This window comes from Triticum dicoccoides, chromosome 1A (genome assembly GCF_002162155.2).
Source record: "Triticum dicoccoides isolate Atlit2015 ecotype Zavitan chromosome 1A, WEW_v2.0, whole genome shotgun sequence".
NCBI lineage: Eukaryota > Viridiplantae > Streptophyta > Magnoliopsida > Poales > Poaceae > Triticum > Triticum dicoccoides.
Window position 1 is genome coordinate 598,852,292 of NC_041380.1, and position 16,177 is coordinate 598,868,468.

The window sequence follows — 16,177 nt, forward strand, 5'->3', positions numbered from 1 at the left end:
GATGCTGGAAACCCTAGGCGGAGCGGAGGAGGCGAGAAGATAACATCCAGGCCTGGCAGCGGCGTTGGTGTCTGGTGGCGAACCACTGGAGCTGGCACTCGTCGTGGACGTGCCCGATAGTGCCTTGGCAGGCGCAGGGGTGGCGCAGCGGCCGTCCCGCCACTCCGGGGCAGAAGCAGATTCGGCACAGCTCCTCCTCTGCGTCGTCGCCGATGTCTTCAGGGTGGTCCTCCTCTGGGAGCGCCATCTCCGGCGGAGCGGGATCTGCGGCGGCGGTGGCCATTGGAGGCGGTACTCGAACTCTCTGTCTGCTGTCTGCTGTCTGAGTGCGTCTGCTCTGCTGTCCGAGACACGCGCCGTGCGTGGTTCTATCGCCTCGGGCCACGTGCGTTCTGTGTCGTGTGGGCCCAAGGGTTTGCAACACCCGTGCTCACGAGTTCAACGAAGTGTGTGAGATCTCGGTGGGTACCTCAAAATTTCGGGCCAAGCCCAAATGAATTTCAAGCATAACTCAAATTCGCCCAACAATCATTAACATTGAGTGAATTTTGATAGATTGAATTCTGAAAGAACTTCCAAATTTCAGATACTTCCTGTGTGGTCCAAAATTTACATGATTGCAAGATTTTAAGCAATCATCGGTCGTCAATGGAGATCCCATGACCAATAGAAATTCTCCACTGTTTTTATGGTGAAAGAACAACTGTTAATTAATTATAATCAGGAAAATAAGATAATTTTTTTAAGCTAGGGGAAGGGGATATTTTTTTTTGAAGCATGGAAGAGATTCTTTTTTGAAATAAAGATGATCTTAGATCTGATTAATCTCAAGGAAAATAAAAGCCATTACAATGGATAGACATCTGGACCTAGAACGACTAGTAAAAAATAAAATTACATTGAAAAGCATACTAGTCTTCCTCTTCCTCCGATCGTATGCTACCCACCGAGGATTGGAAATTGCATTGAACCAACAGTAAAAGAAAGTGACACCTAAAACGCCCTCGCCATACCAAACTTTGAAGACCGCAATATATAACCACTCATCCCTTGAGATGAAATCTATAAATCCTTAAAGCCACATCGGCTGGAGCATCACCCCGTGCAGAACAGTCTTGCAATGGCTCACCAAAAGTTCAGAGGGTTGGAGAAACCGGGCTAAGCTACAGAACAACATGGAAGATGAAGTCGAAGTGGCAAGATCTGGAAAGAGCCAATAGATCCGGGGACACAAGCACGCACAAGCCCTTTGCCTATGCCAAATTGGACGTCGTCGAGGTAGGGAGAGAGCGAAGAGACGTTATTCCAACACGACATTGTCTCCACTAGCTCATTGATGTCGCTCTAGAATCAAAAAACAAAGTAAAATAATACGAGGCGGATGGGCGCTCAACCCTTTTTGCCGCCGACGAGGCCGCCGGACCGAAAAGAGGAGGGGGGCCAAGGCGAAGACGTGTAGGGAAGCAGTGGCAACTGCTGCCGGCTAGGGTTGTCGCTGATTTCTAATTGAGCTGTAAATGGAAGGGATTATTAATTGAACCGGGATGTAGCTTTCTCACATGAACTATGTTTTTTTCTCAAAAAGGACCCAAATATATTTAAAACATTCATAAGAATATAGCACCCCAAGCATAATACAAATTACATCAAGTACCCTAAACCGTTGAACGACCACTACCACTGCCAAAACAAGCCGCCGATTGCCGCTCCCTGCCGGAACCAGTTTGACCTTGTTAATGACAACCAGAAGTCTTCAGGCACGCGCCTCTTACGAATAGTGTCGTAGAGCCGCAGTCATTGCCATTTAACCCTTAAATCAATTAATGCGCCTCACATGAAATCTCGCCGATGCGCACATACGGCGAGAAACCCTAACCTTGCCGCCTCAAGGAGATGACAAAAATCTATGCCAGAGCTCCATCGACTCTGTCCAAATGGACGAATTCGAGAAGGATCAGAGCCCGAAAGACCAGCTCGAAGATGAAGCGCTGTCATCCGCCAGAACCCTGCCCCTCCAAGAACAAGAAAAGTAACTCTACCTACTAGCAGGAGCCGAGGCATCGAGATCGCTTAACAGAATCAACCGCCCGAGTAGTAGGCAGTGGGCAGGTGGATCCACGGGCTTGCTAGCCAAGCTTGGAGGCAAACTATGATTTCGACATACTAGATATGCCTTTGGCTTGGGTTGGACCGATGAGGTGAGGGGTGTGCATTAATGTTGCTCATGGTTCTTGGTTTGTTGAATTTCGTTTTCTTATGTTTCCAAAGAAGTTGGAGTGTGTTTTCACTCAGTTGGATCTGAGCAAATGTGAACTTGGACGGCGAGTGGTCTATATTTGCCGTCGAATTTGATTTGAGTTATGGAACAGAAGTGACAAGGACATTGTTTGATCTTCGTTTTCATTGGTTCCAAAGGCAGGCTTTTTGGCTGGAAGTTCAAATGGTAGTTTACATAGTTTCTTTTATTAGCTAAGGGGTGTGAGTATGTAAAGAATTTTGATCCCTCATTATAGCCGGACACTGCCCTATGTTGGTCCATATGGTTATGAAACACAATATTATACTAAAAATTTATCCAAATATGTGCTTGTGTTGTACTGGTGTACTAGTTGGTTGCTAAGTTGGTTTTACCTACAACGCTTCTAGGGCCACTAGTAGCTACTTATACCTAGTGCAGTGCCATAGAGCTATAGTTTGTTATGAGGACTAGGCCGGAATCTCACATATGCATGCATAGGATGGTTATACATTAAAAGTTAAGAGAGCAACTATACAATTATAAGGTGCAAGGTTCTAATTTATTTTGTCAGACATTGAAGTGATTCAGTTCGTATGTTTAAAATTGTTTCGATCACAACTATTCCTTTGTATATTGTTATTATAGATAGATGAAAATGATTCAAAGCCATCCTTCAGACTTGGGATTACCAGAAACAATCTATGCTCAAAGCAAACCCACAACCTTTGAAGCTTCTAGGCAAGCCCAACCGTCTTAGGATCCCCACAATCCCAAGACAAATGAGTCTCGAACTCCAGGCTCGTCTTTCTTTTTGTTTAAATGGATGAACTCTATTTCATATACATGGGACTGATACCCTATCATATAAATCTAATTTACGACTGCCATTAGTCCCATAATCACTTGTCATTTTCACAGCTAAGATGTTCTTTCATTTCTCTTTTTTTCTTCTCTCCCTTCGCCTTCTTCCTTTCTCTCGGTTCCTCTTCTCCCGGGGATCACCTAGATCAGATAGCTCCAGGGCATTTGCTCCCTAGAGCTAGGAGCAATTCAGAATGCGGACTGGAATCCATCTATATCGTGCGATTATTGAAATGACCCAAATTACTTTGAAAAATAGATAAAATGCTTTCACGCAAAAAAAAGAGGGTAAGATGTGTAATCAGGTTAAAATGTCATTCCCACCTGACCGAATGCCTTTACACATGCGGAATGGTTTTATTGCTCCTCGTGCACAAGTATATGTCCTTCCTCCCTTTCCACTCCGTCGCCGCCTCCAAGAACCACCACAAGGCGCCAAACCTGCTATCTCCCACTTCGATGTCGCACTCACCAGTCATGGCGCTAGCGCACTTTGCTGACCATGCTGCGGCCAATGGCCACCGCCTGCTACGCCGTCACCATCCACCACAAAAGATATATTATTTTAATCACCATGAGCGAATCGTCTACCTATTCATTATACAATTTTAAGAAAGTCTGCCTATTTATAGATTAGGGAAAGAGTGGAATCGTAAACTTTATCACACAAGTTTGCCCTGGAAAGTAGATGCATATACAAAATGAATTTCCCCAAACTCACATGGAATTCCATGTTGATTGTCTTCAACACTAGATTGCTCTACCGACATAAAAAAGCATCGGTATACATACCTTATGACAGTGTGACAAAGCACAACTGGCACCGAAAACATTGCAAAAAATTAAGACAACACAGAACCACAAAAAATAAAGCCAACCATGTTCAAGGCAACCAACCAACAGCGCATCTTGCTTGTAAAATGAGCAGAAAGTTACAAACATCAGTTCAACAATGTCTTAGAGAGCTGCATCCACAGTAAGTTTGGGCCAGAAGTTAATATGGCTGGCTGACATCTGTCTAATTAGAATGGGAATTTATCTAAGTAAACCAGATCAAGGAATTTAACAGTTGCATGGATATATATGCTCTCGGTATGTCTGCTCGGCCCATAACGATCCCCTAACAGAATCATGGAGCATAGTGAAGGCTACCTTCGTGAGATAGCAGAGCGCATAGAAGGTGATGCAGCCCAACCACGCGAAATGGTAGACCATGGAGTTTACAGCAGCTGGGTAGCCTAGTCTTGGGAAGACACCCTTGGCGAGCACATAAGGAACACCCAGAGCAACGACTAGCTTCGTTGCAAAAGGTCCCATCTTTGAAAGAGATTCCAGCTTGTCTCCGGTCCAATAGTTCTCAATGGAATCAGCCAGGGAAGGGAGCCTGCCTCTGACTTTGTACCGACGAGCCTTCAACAATAAAAAATGTGTCTGTTAGAATATTTCCTACTTTTATCCGACTATATATATATATATAACCTAAGTAGAGTGATTCGTGAATTAGCTGCATTCTGCCATAAAAGTGTGCCAGTTGCAAGGGTGAGGGAAAAAATATTAGTCAACAATGGGAAAGGGAACTAGCTAGATACAAAAGACCCCAAGGTTAGAATGATAACTTCGAAAATTAGATTGAATAAACGGAAAACATGAATGCATCTATTCTGGTAGTTGAGTTCAGGAGGTTTTATTTTTATTTTTTGCAACTAGCAAATGGTGAGAAATTATACCCAATACAAGTAATTATGCCTAGATACACATATAGGGTAATAATTTAAGTTTCAAGGTCTGCAAAGCAACAATGGTAGTTGTAATTCACCAATCTTATCCCATAAATCTGTGTTATCCGCCCCAGGGCCCAAGTGCAGAAAAAGTCTAGAACTGGAACACCATTACCAGGCCCGATGAAGGGTGAAAGCAGTGTTAAATCAACCAGCAAACCGATCCAAAGAGGAATGAACACAATCTGGCAACAGACAGTTGAAGTTCCTGAGATGTAGCATAAAATACTCAAAAAGATGAATACAAATGAAGGCGCAACGACTAAATTACTCACCCATATGAAGAAAATGAGATGCATCTCCAAAGCTACAAGGTGTGTACCCCCATAAGCCACGCGAACAAATGCATCTCTAGAGGCGGCAATAACAATTGATACTATGCCATATCCAGTGGCAATAGCAAACAGATCTAACAGAAAAGGTTGCACACACAAGTAAGCTCAAATAAAATAATTATTTTTTTCTTTACAAAGGAAGCCCACTAATCATCAATGAATAATAATTACCATTGGACTTCATTTGAGCTCGTACTATCAGCTCAGGGACGGCAAATACCAATGTACGGCCAATAGATATTGAAGATAAAAGCATAGCAGAATTGAATATCACAACTGCCAACCATGATAGCACCACCTGTGGCATTGTTTGAACAACAACAAATTTCCTGGTACAATGTACAACAAAGGTAAGCATCTACCGAAAATTGTGTGGCCAAGCAAAAGGCTTTAGTTCATTGAATGGTCAAAGATAGATTACATTACAAAACGAGCATATATGTAGTCAAGCCAAAAATAAGTGCAGAGTGTTTTGCTTCGGTACACCCCTCTAGAAAAGTCTACAGATTTTAATGCAGATTAAAGGTGGAGATTAGAAGTTACACCTTCAATCAAAAAGATTAGACTGTTCTGATCTCTTGTTTGATCCATTGGGAGAATAGGGATTAGAACTAATTGATCGTGAATACTCTTTTTAAGTAACTTTAAGATTTTTGTAAACGTTTTTTGGGTGGGTGGGTGGGGGGGGGGGTGCCGACTACCGAAGTAAAACTCAAGTGCAGATTCGGCAGTTTTCCGTGAATGAACAAAACTATGCATTTGGTGCTTACCTTCTATTGTTAACTTCATCGCTGCTATCATAATGTTCCCTCGGTGAGACAATGTTCCACAGGGCATCTCCAGCAGTGAAGAGCCAATAGCATCTTACCCTCCAGACTAACCACTCGAGGTATAAAACTGTATTGTCAGTGAGAAACCTGAGATAAAGAATACCAGAAAGTGCCTCTGCGTAGTACCGTGGCCCTTGCCAGAATGATGTGCCCTCAGCAGGACGATCGAAGTAGCTACGATCCACAAATATAAATTAGATGGGTTAACTCACAAAAGGCTGGAAGATACATCAGATGGATAACAAATATTATATACTTACGTGATGTCTAGCGGGAACTCCTCAGGTTCCAACTGGACAGCAATTTTAGTAGGAACAAGGATTACTAGAGCAATGAATATAATGTCGTCAAAAAGGCCAGGAAGCCTCTTGAAATAGAATATATAGAATGGTTCATAAATATTATGTCGGATAAAGCAAATCCTAATTCCTAGCTTCAATACCTACTCACAAAAAAGTACAACACTCATTGTACCCCTGAACTGTAAACTGCATACATCATGGACATGAGACAAATATAATATAATATACTAAATACCTTGCGGAGAAATACGAAGACTCTGTTGCGCAGACTCAAAATGTTGCGTCCAGTAAACCAGTGAAGAGCCATAGAAGAAAACGATGGCACAATCAGAAATTTGAACCTCTGAGACATTGTTGCACCAAACAATTTTGAAGTGCACATATCAAGCAACCAACCAATGAACAATGGGTGTAGTATATATATGTATAAAAGATTAACACCACTATTGGCACCAATGATTGAACGCAAGATCCCTCTGAAGAATATACCAGAAAGCTTTCTAAAGAGAATTGCAATCGTAAGGCGCTCCCCGGTCAAGTATTCACGAAAAGTATTCAGCCCAACAAAAAATACGCCCACAGAAAAGATATATCCATATCCAACCAGAATAGTTGTTGAAGTTGAAGTATAGGAGTCGACTTCATCCACACTGTTAAAATTGAAAGACGGCTTGCACCATAAAATTATCCTTCCAAGTGAGAATGGGAGTAAACCAAAAATACAAGCAACAGCCATGTCAGCTATTAACACCTGATTAGAGAAGCATATTGTCAGAATTTTCTGGAACTAAGCCATAACCCTATAGATACACCCAGGGTAGAACTAGCCTTAGCGGCGGTCCCAAGACCTATAAGATTGGGTATTAAAAACATAAGGAAAATATATTGTTTAAAATAGTAAAATCTAGTAAGGGTGGGTTTGGCACCACGATGAATACCACACCAAAAGAAACAAGAACTACCAACTACTTTTGCAAATTTCAAAAAATAATGTGCATATTTGTGATTTGTCACCCCAAAAACATTTGGCCATGAAGATGCGAATTTCGTAAAGATTTTTTTTTCAACTTTTATGAATGCAGCTTTGTTTCTTAGTTAAGTCAACTTGTGCATGTGTGCATTTAACAATGTCAAAGGATCTCAAGTTTGAGGAACATTTGGAGATAAAAGAGATACTAGTGCCCAAGATACAATCCAAGTGAAAGAGATATCAAACTCACGAATGCTTACTTCCTTGAACAAATCTGTACCAAATAAGCAAATACTTCTGTTTCAATTTGGTGGTTCACATTTATTATATACTATCTCACACATACCAATACATGTAACTTTTGTGTTTTCATCTGTATATTCATGAATTATAGTGACTAGCCTAAGAAGATAACAGAAAATACTAGAACAACTAAAGCACTAAACGAGGATGATACACTTTGAAGTGGAGGCATATTGATCTATCACCAACTATAAAACAATCAGGAGAACCATGCCAAGATGTGATAATCTTTCCAATTGCAGAACACAAACTGCAGTACTTAGCACTTTAATACAATATAAAAACCCAGCATTGCACCAAATATATATGGTCTATCACCCACCATAGAATATAAATTAAAAAATAAACAAAGTGGCTGACGGAGAACACTGGTTGAGAAGAAACAAGCATACCACCAAGCAGGCTTCAACAGTAAATAGCTGGAAGACTTGCCAGCCATCAATGCCCCACCATCCCTGACACCGGGTTTCTAGGCGTTTAACCCAGCGCGCAAATGGAGCCACGGCAAACGGCGCAAACCTATTCGCAAATGCAGCAAGGAACGATACCAAAGCGATGATTGAGGTGGCAGAGAGGCGGAGGGAGACCAGATGGTACACTTCAGCAAAGGTGCTGGCGAAAACGAGGCGCCAAGTTTGTAAGGTGATGAGGTGCATGACTGTTTCACCGAGGACACAGACGGCAAAGAAGAGGGGGAGCAGCAGGCTCGTGAGCTTGCCTGGCAAGCCCGCCATGAACTCCCACACGGACAGCCTAAGGGCTTTGCGCTCGCACACCTGAAATTTTCGAAAGGGATCAGCATCGGCATCATATCAGCTGGAAAAGGAATAGTCAGGCTGACTGCAGCAATGAAGTGCAACCACTGCAGCAAAAAGATGGCACGAAATGGTTGCCTCGCAGAAGGGGGAATTTCTAGCGAGATCCATGGCAGCAACATCAGCTGGAATCTAGATCCGACTGAAATCGGTAGTGAACGAGATGGATCTGGCGGAACAGAGCCCAGGCGGAGGAGGATCCATGCCACGCTGCACGGCCGCTGCTGGAAACCCTAGCTAGTGGAGGAGGCGAGGGAGGGGGGAAGGATGGAGATACCTCGCAGCGGCAGTCGTAGTGGACGAAATTGCCGTCGCTCAGGGGGGCCAGCCTGCGGACCGGATCGGCGGGGAGGCGGCAGACGCAGCACAGCTCCTCCACCCTCCCACCCACGCCGTCGTTTCCGCGGCCGCGCGGCGCTGTGAGCGGCGTCTCCGGCGGGGGGTCGGTGGCTTCGGCGGCGGAGGCAGCCATGACCTTCCTTCTCGAAGCTTATCTCCGTCAGTTTACTGTCAGTGACCGAGACAAGCGCTCCGTGCAAATCTGTCTGCCGCCTCGATTGGGCTGCGTTGGGTTTTGTGCGGGGAAGTGATCACACGAGCCTTTGGATGAAGATCCAATGGCCCACCAAAGAGGTTTCAGTTACTAGTTCTTTGTGGGGAAAGACCAGTCATTAGTTTTTTTTTGCGGGGTCAATCATTAGTTGGTTAATTACTCATACAGTATCATCTGCTTAAACCAAATACTCCGTATGTGGTTTGACCTTGTTTCATTGGTTTCAAAGATAGTCTTTTTCTCCACGTGAGTCCAAAAGTAGCCTCAAATATGTCAGATCAGACCGCGCTTCGTCCTCACGCACCCGTTTTTGCTTTGCCCCCAAATCAAATTATGACGCATGGACGAGAGCGTGACGAAAGGGCGCCGCTGATCCCGCCATGGACCAACTATACAGCCAGTCTCGAAGCTCGTACGATCGCTGTCATTTGCCGGCTAGCTTCCCTTGTAGAACCGCGTCCTCGCTCCCAGGTCAGCCGTGCTTTCCAGCAAAAAAAAACGAGGGGCACGGCTGCAGCAACACCCACGACCTTGGTCCCCGGCAACCCCCACGACCACGGTTGTAGCAAGATCATCGCAAAACTCGCCACAGTGACCGTTGTAGCTCCGCCACCGCTGTTGGTAAAGCTCTCCACCGTCAAAGCTCACCACCATCACCTGGCGCCGGCCCCAGCAAATCAACTCTCTGGTTGTGGCTTTTCATCTCGCCTATTGCAGCAAAAATCACATGTAGCATCTTCGTCTCGCCCACCTCCCAATCACCGGTAGTAGCTTTTCTCTGTCGCCGGTTGAAGCTTTTCCCATATACGATTGACGATTTCTTTATCAACGGTCGCATCTTTTATGGTTGTGCAGTATCTGGTTGGAGACTTCTCTCTCGCCGGTTGAACATTTTCCCATCTACGGTCGAAGCTTTTCAGTCAACGGTTGTAGATTTTCCATTTTTTAGCAGCATCAGGTTAAAAGTTTTCCCTATCGTCTAGTTGAAGCTTTCTTCATCTCAGGTTGAAGCATTTTGTGTCAACAGTTGTAGCTTTTCCCAAATGGGCAGTGGCCGGTTGACGATTTCTCTATAGCCAGTTTAATATTTTTCCATATAGAGTTGAAGCCTTTTGTCAGTGGTTGCAGCACACAGACGTGGTTGTTCCACCATTGCCTCCGCCAGCCATGCGCTACTGCTCGTTGTTGGTCACGGCACCCATTTGTGGCCATTGCAGCATAGACCCCGGTGCCAATGCAGCTGGTGTGTGCCCCAGAGGTGAGGGTTGCCTAAGAGTAGGAGGAAGAAGGATGCTCCGATCATGCCGGCTCGCGGTCACGCCGCGGCGCGGCGGATGTACGTGGTGGCACAAATCATGGGATCAAGAAGCACGCGCAAGGCAGGGAGGTGTGGGAGACAGGAGGGCGAGTGAGTTCAAGGGCATGCATGGCAACATACAAAGAAAGCGAAAAGTGAAAAGATAGAGGAAGAAGGAAAGATGCGGTGGCTGGTTCCACCAGCATGTGCATCTCGCGAGTGAGGGCATTGGCCGGATTTTTGACCCGTTGGCTCATAGGAATCATTAGCCTTATAGGAATATATTTTTCCCTACGCTAATGACTAGGGTTTGTCTCCTCCTCAGCGTTTCCCACCACAGTTGATTCCACGCACGTAGCAAACCTTCCATCGGCAGGACTGTCGAGAGCCTCCGCTGGCCCCCCTTGGCCCCCTATGGCATCCTCTTCTGACGCCCAGTCGGCAACAAGCTGGGGCGCTATGGGCATCGCCAAACCTGATCATGAAGACTTCTTCGAGCAGCTTGATCTGGGTGATGAAGACTTTGATAACCTAGTGATTGATGAAGATGACCTAGTGATTAACAAGAGCATGAGATGGTTTTCCCTGGCTAGTGTTCAGACGGAAAATTCCGCTAGCCAAGCTGCCTTCTATCGTGACACACGAGCAACATGGAACCCGACACAAGATATTTGCTTTCGCCCCGTTGGCCCCAACTTGTTTGTCGTCCAAGCTTCCCACCTCAATGGCTAGGAGCAGATGACTGAACAAGGATCATGTCTATTTCAAAAGAGGGTTGTTTTGTTGTGCCCTAACGATGGATTTAGCAAGGCAAAGAATATTCAATTCTTCCCTATGCCAATCTGGCGTCAAATTCACCAATTGCCAGATGGATTTTGTAACAGGGAATTGGTGGAGAAGTTGATGAATAAGGCCAGGAAAATCTTGGAGATGAGTCTGAATGACAATACGGGCGAAGACTATATCTGTATGCATGTACCTCATGATGTCCTCGGCCACTGACAAAGTTCCTGAGCATTGTTCGAGACAAAGTGTGCAAAGTTTACTTGGTGAGATATGGGAAATTGGCAAGATTCTACATGGTATGTGGTTCAGTTGCCCATGAGTACAAACAATGTGGAGCATGCATTCATGAGGAGAGGGACATGAAATTTCTAGTGGTTGTATGTTGATCCTCCGAATAGGGTTCAATATGAGTTTAAACCCAACCCATGGGGCAACAAAGGCCCTTCTACAAGTTATGGAACTCCAGGTGTTAGTCCACGCGATGCTCCTGTCGGGAAGGGTGGCAGCTAGAGTCAGGAGAAGATTAACCCAGATATCAATGATGCAACTTCTAGCCTATACAAACTTTTGAGTGAGAACATGGACATTGATAGGGGCATTGGAAAGCATATAAACATGGAGGGTGGGAAAACATTGTTGCTCTTGATTCGGTTGGAGCCCAATCGACTGTGTTGGAATAATTGAGGGGAAGGGGGAGGATCTTCCTAAGCATGAATCCCCTAGTAATAGCTCGAGTAGCAAGCGAGGTAAAACAGACAATAGCGGTGACGCAAGTGGACCTAGTTCAGTGGACTCCCTTAGGGGAGGCGGTGCCACCAGAAACAATGAGTCTCTTATTTTGGAACTACGGGGGTTTGAGCCGAATAGTAAACGAGGTTTTTGCCCTCTCAAAAGCCAATATCCTAGTCTTGTTTTCCTCTGCGAGATGAGACAAAGTTTAGTAAAGATGGATAAAATTGATGTGGAGGCTCGGTTTGAAAGTTCTTTTTGGTGTTTGTAGTGATGCCATAGAGGGGGTTTAGCACTCTTTTGGGGCAAACCCCTGCAGGTCATGGTATACTTGATAAATGTGCAAGATTTATTGATGTGCATGTGTTGGATGTCGGTAATGATCTTAGTTGGCAGACAACATTTGTTTATGGGAAACCCTGGGTTGAGAATCGTCACCTCATGTGGAAACACCTAGTAAACTTATGGGTAGTATCGCTGGACCCTTCAGTTGTATGTGGTGGCTACAATGAAGCACTTTGGCAACATGAACACTTTTCGAGATCACTACGTGCTAAAGGTCGGGCCTTTTGGGATTTCTTGATGGTGTGTGAACTCGAGGACCTTCGGTTCTCACTGGATCCATTCACATACGATAATGGACAACAAAGGGACCACAATGTCCGCATGTGGCTGGACAAGGCATGTTCTGATGAAGCTTAGAGGGAGTTGTTTCCATTTGCTAGGGTGGTTCATCATGCCACCTCATGCTCAGACCACTGCCTAGTTGTGATGCACTTCTTAGCTGACGATGGGCCTCAGCGCTGCCGGTCACCTCTTTGTTATTAGATTATCGGGAATGTGACCTGACCTTGCAAGAGGTAATTGTGGCGTTAGGGGCAAGGAAACGACCCTGATGGAACCTTGGTTGGGTTTCTGATTAACTTAAGGAATTGATGAATAATTTATGGTCATGGATCAAGGAGAATTTTGGACACGTAATGAAGGACATTAAGAAGCTACGGACCGAGTTGGCTGATCTACAACTTGCTGATGCCGATTGTGCGGCGATCTAGCAAAAATTGAACTAATTGGACAAACTTCTGTATAGAGAGGAGATGACATTGCTGCAGCGTTCACGAGCCACGTGGTTGAAGGAGGGTGAGCGCAACACCACATACTTATTTTGGTGATACGTCTCCAACATATCTATAATTTTTTTATTGTTCCTTGCTATTATATTATCTGTTTTAGATGTTTTATATGCATTAATATGCTATTTTATATTATTATTGGGACTAACTTATTAACCTAGAGCCCAATGCCAATTTCTTTTTTTTCATTGTTTTTGAGCTTGGCAGAAAAGGAATACTAAACGGAGTCCAAACGGAATAAAACTTCACGATGATTTTTCCTGGACCAGAAGACACCCAGGGGACTTGGAGTACAAGTGAGAAGAGCCACGAGGCAGCGGCAAGGGTGGAGGGCGCGCCCTGGAGGGTTCCCCCTGCCTTGTGGGCCCCTCGTGATGCCCTAACCTAGCTCTTCCTCCTATATATTCACATATGTTCCAGAAACACCAGAAGCATCCACGAAAACACTTTTCCACCGTCGCAACCTTCTGTTCCTGTGAGATCCCATCTTTGGGCCTTTTCTGGCATCCTGCTGGAGGGGGATTCCATCACGAAGGGCATCTACATCAACTCTTTTTCCCTTCCGATGAAGCGTGAGTAGTTTACCACAGACCTACGGGTCCATAGCTAGTTGCTACATGGCCTCTTCTCTCTCTTTGATTCTCAATATCATGTTCTCCTCGATGTTCTTGGAGATCTATCCGATGTAATCTTCTTTTGCAGTGTGTTTGTCGAGATCCGATGAATTTTGGATTTATGATCAACTTATCTATGGATATTATTTGAATCTTCTCTGAATTCTTTTATGCATGATTAGGTATCATTGTATTTCTCTTTGAATTATCGGTTTGGTTTGGCCAACTAGATTGGTTTTCTTGCAATGGGAGAAGTGCTTAGCTTTGGGTTCAATCTTGCGTTGTCCTCACCTAGTGACAGTAGGGGTAGCGAGGCACGTATTGTATTGTTGCCATCGAGGATAAAAAGATGGGGTTTTCATCATATTGCTTGAGTTAATTCCTCTACGTCATGTCATCTTACTTAAGGCATTACTCCGTTCTTTATGAACTTAATACTCTAGATCATGCTAGATAGCAGTCGATGTGTGGAGTAATAGTAGTAGATGCAAGCAGGAGTCGGTCTACTTGACACGGACGTGATGCCTATATTGCATAATCATTGCCTTGGATATCGTCATAACTTTGCGCTTTTCTATCAATAGCTCGATAGTAATTTGTTCACCCACCATATTATCTGCCTTCAAGAGAGAAGCCTCTAGTGAAACCTATGGCCCCCAGGTCTATTTTCCATCATATTAGTTTCTGGTCTACTATTTTGCAATCTTTTATTTTCAGATCTATAAACCAAAAACCCAAAAATATTTTATCTTTTACTTATCTATCTCTATCAGTTCTCACCTTTGCAAGTGACGTGAAGGGATTGACAGCCCCTTTATCGTGTTGGGTGCAAGTGTTTGATTATTTGTGCAGGTATTGGTGATTTTTTTGATAGCAAGACTGTAAGGGAATCCCCTACTGTGTCATTGGTGCAACAAACCCAAATTGCAAGTACCATGCCTTGAACCTGGATATTGGTGATTTCTGCGCTCTTCTCCTACTGGATTGATACATTTGTTCTTAACTGAGGGAAATATGTACCTCTACTATGTTGCATCATCCTTTACTCTTCAAGGGAAAAACCAACGCACGCTCAAGAATTTCGGGCGGCATTGCCGGGGAGATCTACGTCAAGTCAAGATCTACATTGTCGGTGTGGAACAACACATATGGGATCACAAGAATCCCTACTACGGTTGTCGGGGCGCAGGGTTGTGAGAAGGGCAGGATTAATAATCAGCACAAGGATCATTTACCCAGGTTCGGGCTGCGAGGATGCGTAAAACCCTAGTCCTGCTTTGGTGGTGTATTTCAGAGAGTTCTTGAGCTCTCGAACTAGCTATGGTGGGGTGCGCGGTCCCAAAGAGCCGAATCCCTCTCCAGTGCGCCATGGGCCTCCTTTTATAGTCGAAAGGGGCTGCCACAGTGGCATACATGAGGTGGAAAGAAGAACGGTATTGCGAGCTTATCGCTCGTATTACATGACAAGACACATTTAATGCGCTGCTGAGGTGTCCCCTAGCTTTATCGGGGACGGGGGCGAGGCTCGTCCCGTCCGTCGCCGCTCCTCCTCGCTTCGACACGCGCCCTGGCCAGTGAGGCATGCGGTGCCATGTAGGCAAGCAGGCAGCTGAGGTGGCGCGGTGGTGGAGCCTCCACGAAGATCTGCATGCCGCCACGCAGGCGCTTAACGAGTTGGCCCAGGAGCTGCATGTTGCCATGCAGGTGCCTGCTCAGCTGGTTGAGTTGGTAGCTGCATGCGAACGGCGGTGGAAACTCGATCGACGCGGGCCTGGCGGTGGCCCTGCTGTCTTCCTTGGTGAGGGCCTTGTTAGGTGGCCCGGCAAGGGTCTTGCCGTGGCGCGTTGTCGTCCCCAGCAAGGACCTTGCCGGGGATCTAGTGGCCTTCCTCGGCAAAGATCTTGCCGAGGGTCATCGTCTTCTAATCCTCATCTGATCTTGAGTATTCCTTGTCTTCACAAAGATCTGCATGCCACCACAGAGGTGCCTCCCGAGCCTTGGACCAACGTGGTCGATGGTGTTGGGGATGTGGACTCAAGGGTGGCTCTCTCTGTTGGCGTTTGGGCATGCTGCCCCGGCAAGGGTCTTGCCGGGGCTGCTGAGGCCGTCCCCGGCAAGGGTCTTGCCGGGGGAAACTGCTCCGCCCCTCCGCTTCTTTGTAGTCTTGGTCTTGGCGTTGCTCTGGCGGCCTCGGGCCTCGGTTTTACCTTGGTTCACCTCCCCTGCTCTGCTTGGTGTGGCCGTGGGCGCGATTCTGACTGCCCGTGCACAGGTAAAGGGGTACAAAGATGCGCCCTTTGTTTGTACACCGACAGGAGCCCCCGGGCTTGGGCCACACATAAGCACGATATATTGTTGGGCCAGGCCCAAAATGGTGCGCGGGCAGGCGGGGCGGTTTTTACCGCGGTAAAACTTTTTGCGTGCTGCGCCTCCCATAACCCGCGCGCGTCGTGGCGCAGCGTGGAGGGGTGCACGTGACGTGGGCGGCATGCGTGGCGCAGTTCCTGCACGCATGCGTCACATCGTAGTAAATGGGCAGCGCGACCCGCAGCTTCCCCATGAAAAGGGATAACCGCGAGCGCACTGTTCCTTTTACCCTTTACGCAATCCCAATCTCGAAAGCCTCCGCTCG

The 16,177-nt window shown here is 45.8% G+C and overlaps 1 protein-coding gene across 1 annotated transcript; it reads right to left on the minus strand.

Annotated features, from left to right (window-relative positions):
• Window positions 1-4,118: 4,118 nt before the first annotated feature.
• LOC119356857 (probable E3 ubiquitin ligase SUD1) lies at window positions 4,119-8,905 on the minus strand. The gene is made up of 10 exons (XM_037623849.1): window positions 8,711-8,905; window positions 8,011-8,394; window positions 6,581-7,096; window positions 6,304-6,485; window positions 5,984-6,217; window positions 5,385-5,542; window positions 5,201-5,287; window positions 4,917-5,086; window positions 4,253-4,510; window positions 4,119-4,139 (listed from the first exon to the last, which is right to left on the minus strand). Exons 1-10 carry the CDS (start codon window positions 8,903-8,905, stop codon window positions 4,119-4,121), a joined length of 2,205 nt encoding a protein of 734 aa, XP_037479746.1.
• Between the last annotated feature and the right edge of the window lie 7,272 nt (window positions 8,906-16,177).

Coding starts and splice junctions, on each gene's coding strand:
- LOC119356857 (XM_037623849.1), bottom strand. CDS start 8,905: ATGGCTGCCTCCGCCGCCGAAGCCACCGACCCCCCGCCGGAGACGCCG. Junction 5,543..5,983: donor GATGAAGTTAACAATAGAAG/GTAAGCACCAAA, acceptor ACATTGTACCAG/GAAATTTGTTGTTGTTCAAA. Junction 5,087..5,200: donor TGTTCGCGTGGCTTATGGGG/GTACACACCTTG, acceptor GCTACATCTCAG/GAACTTCAACTGTCTGTTGC.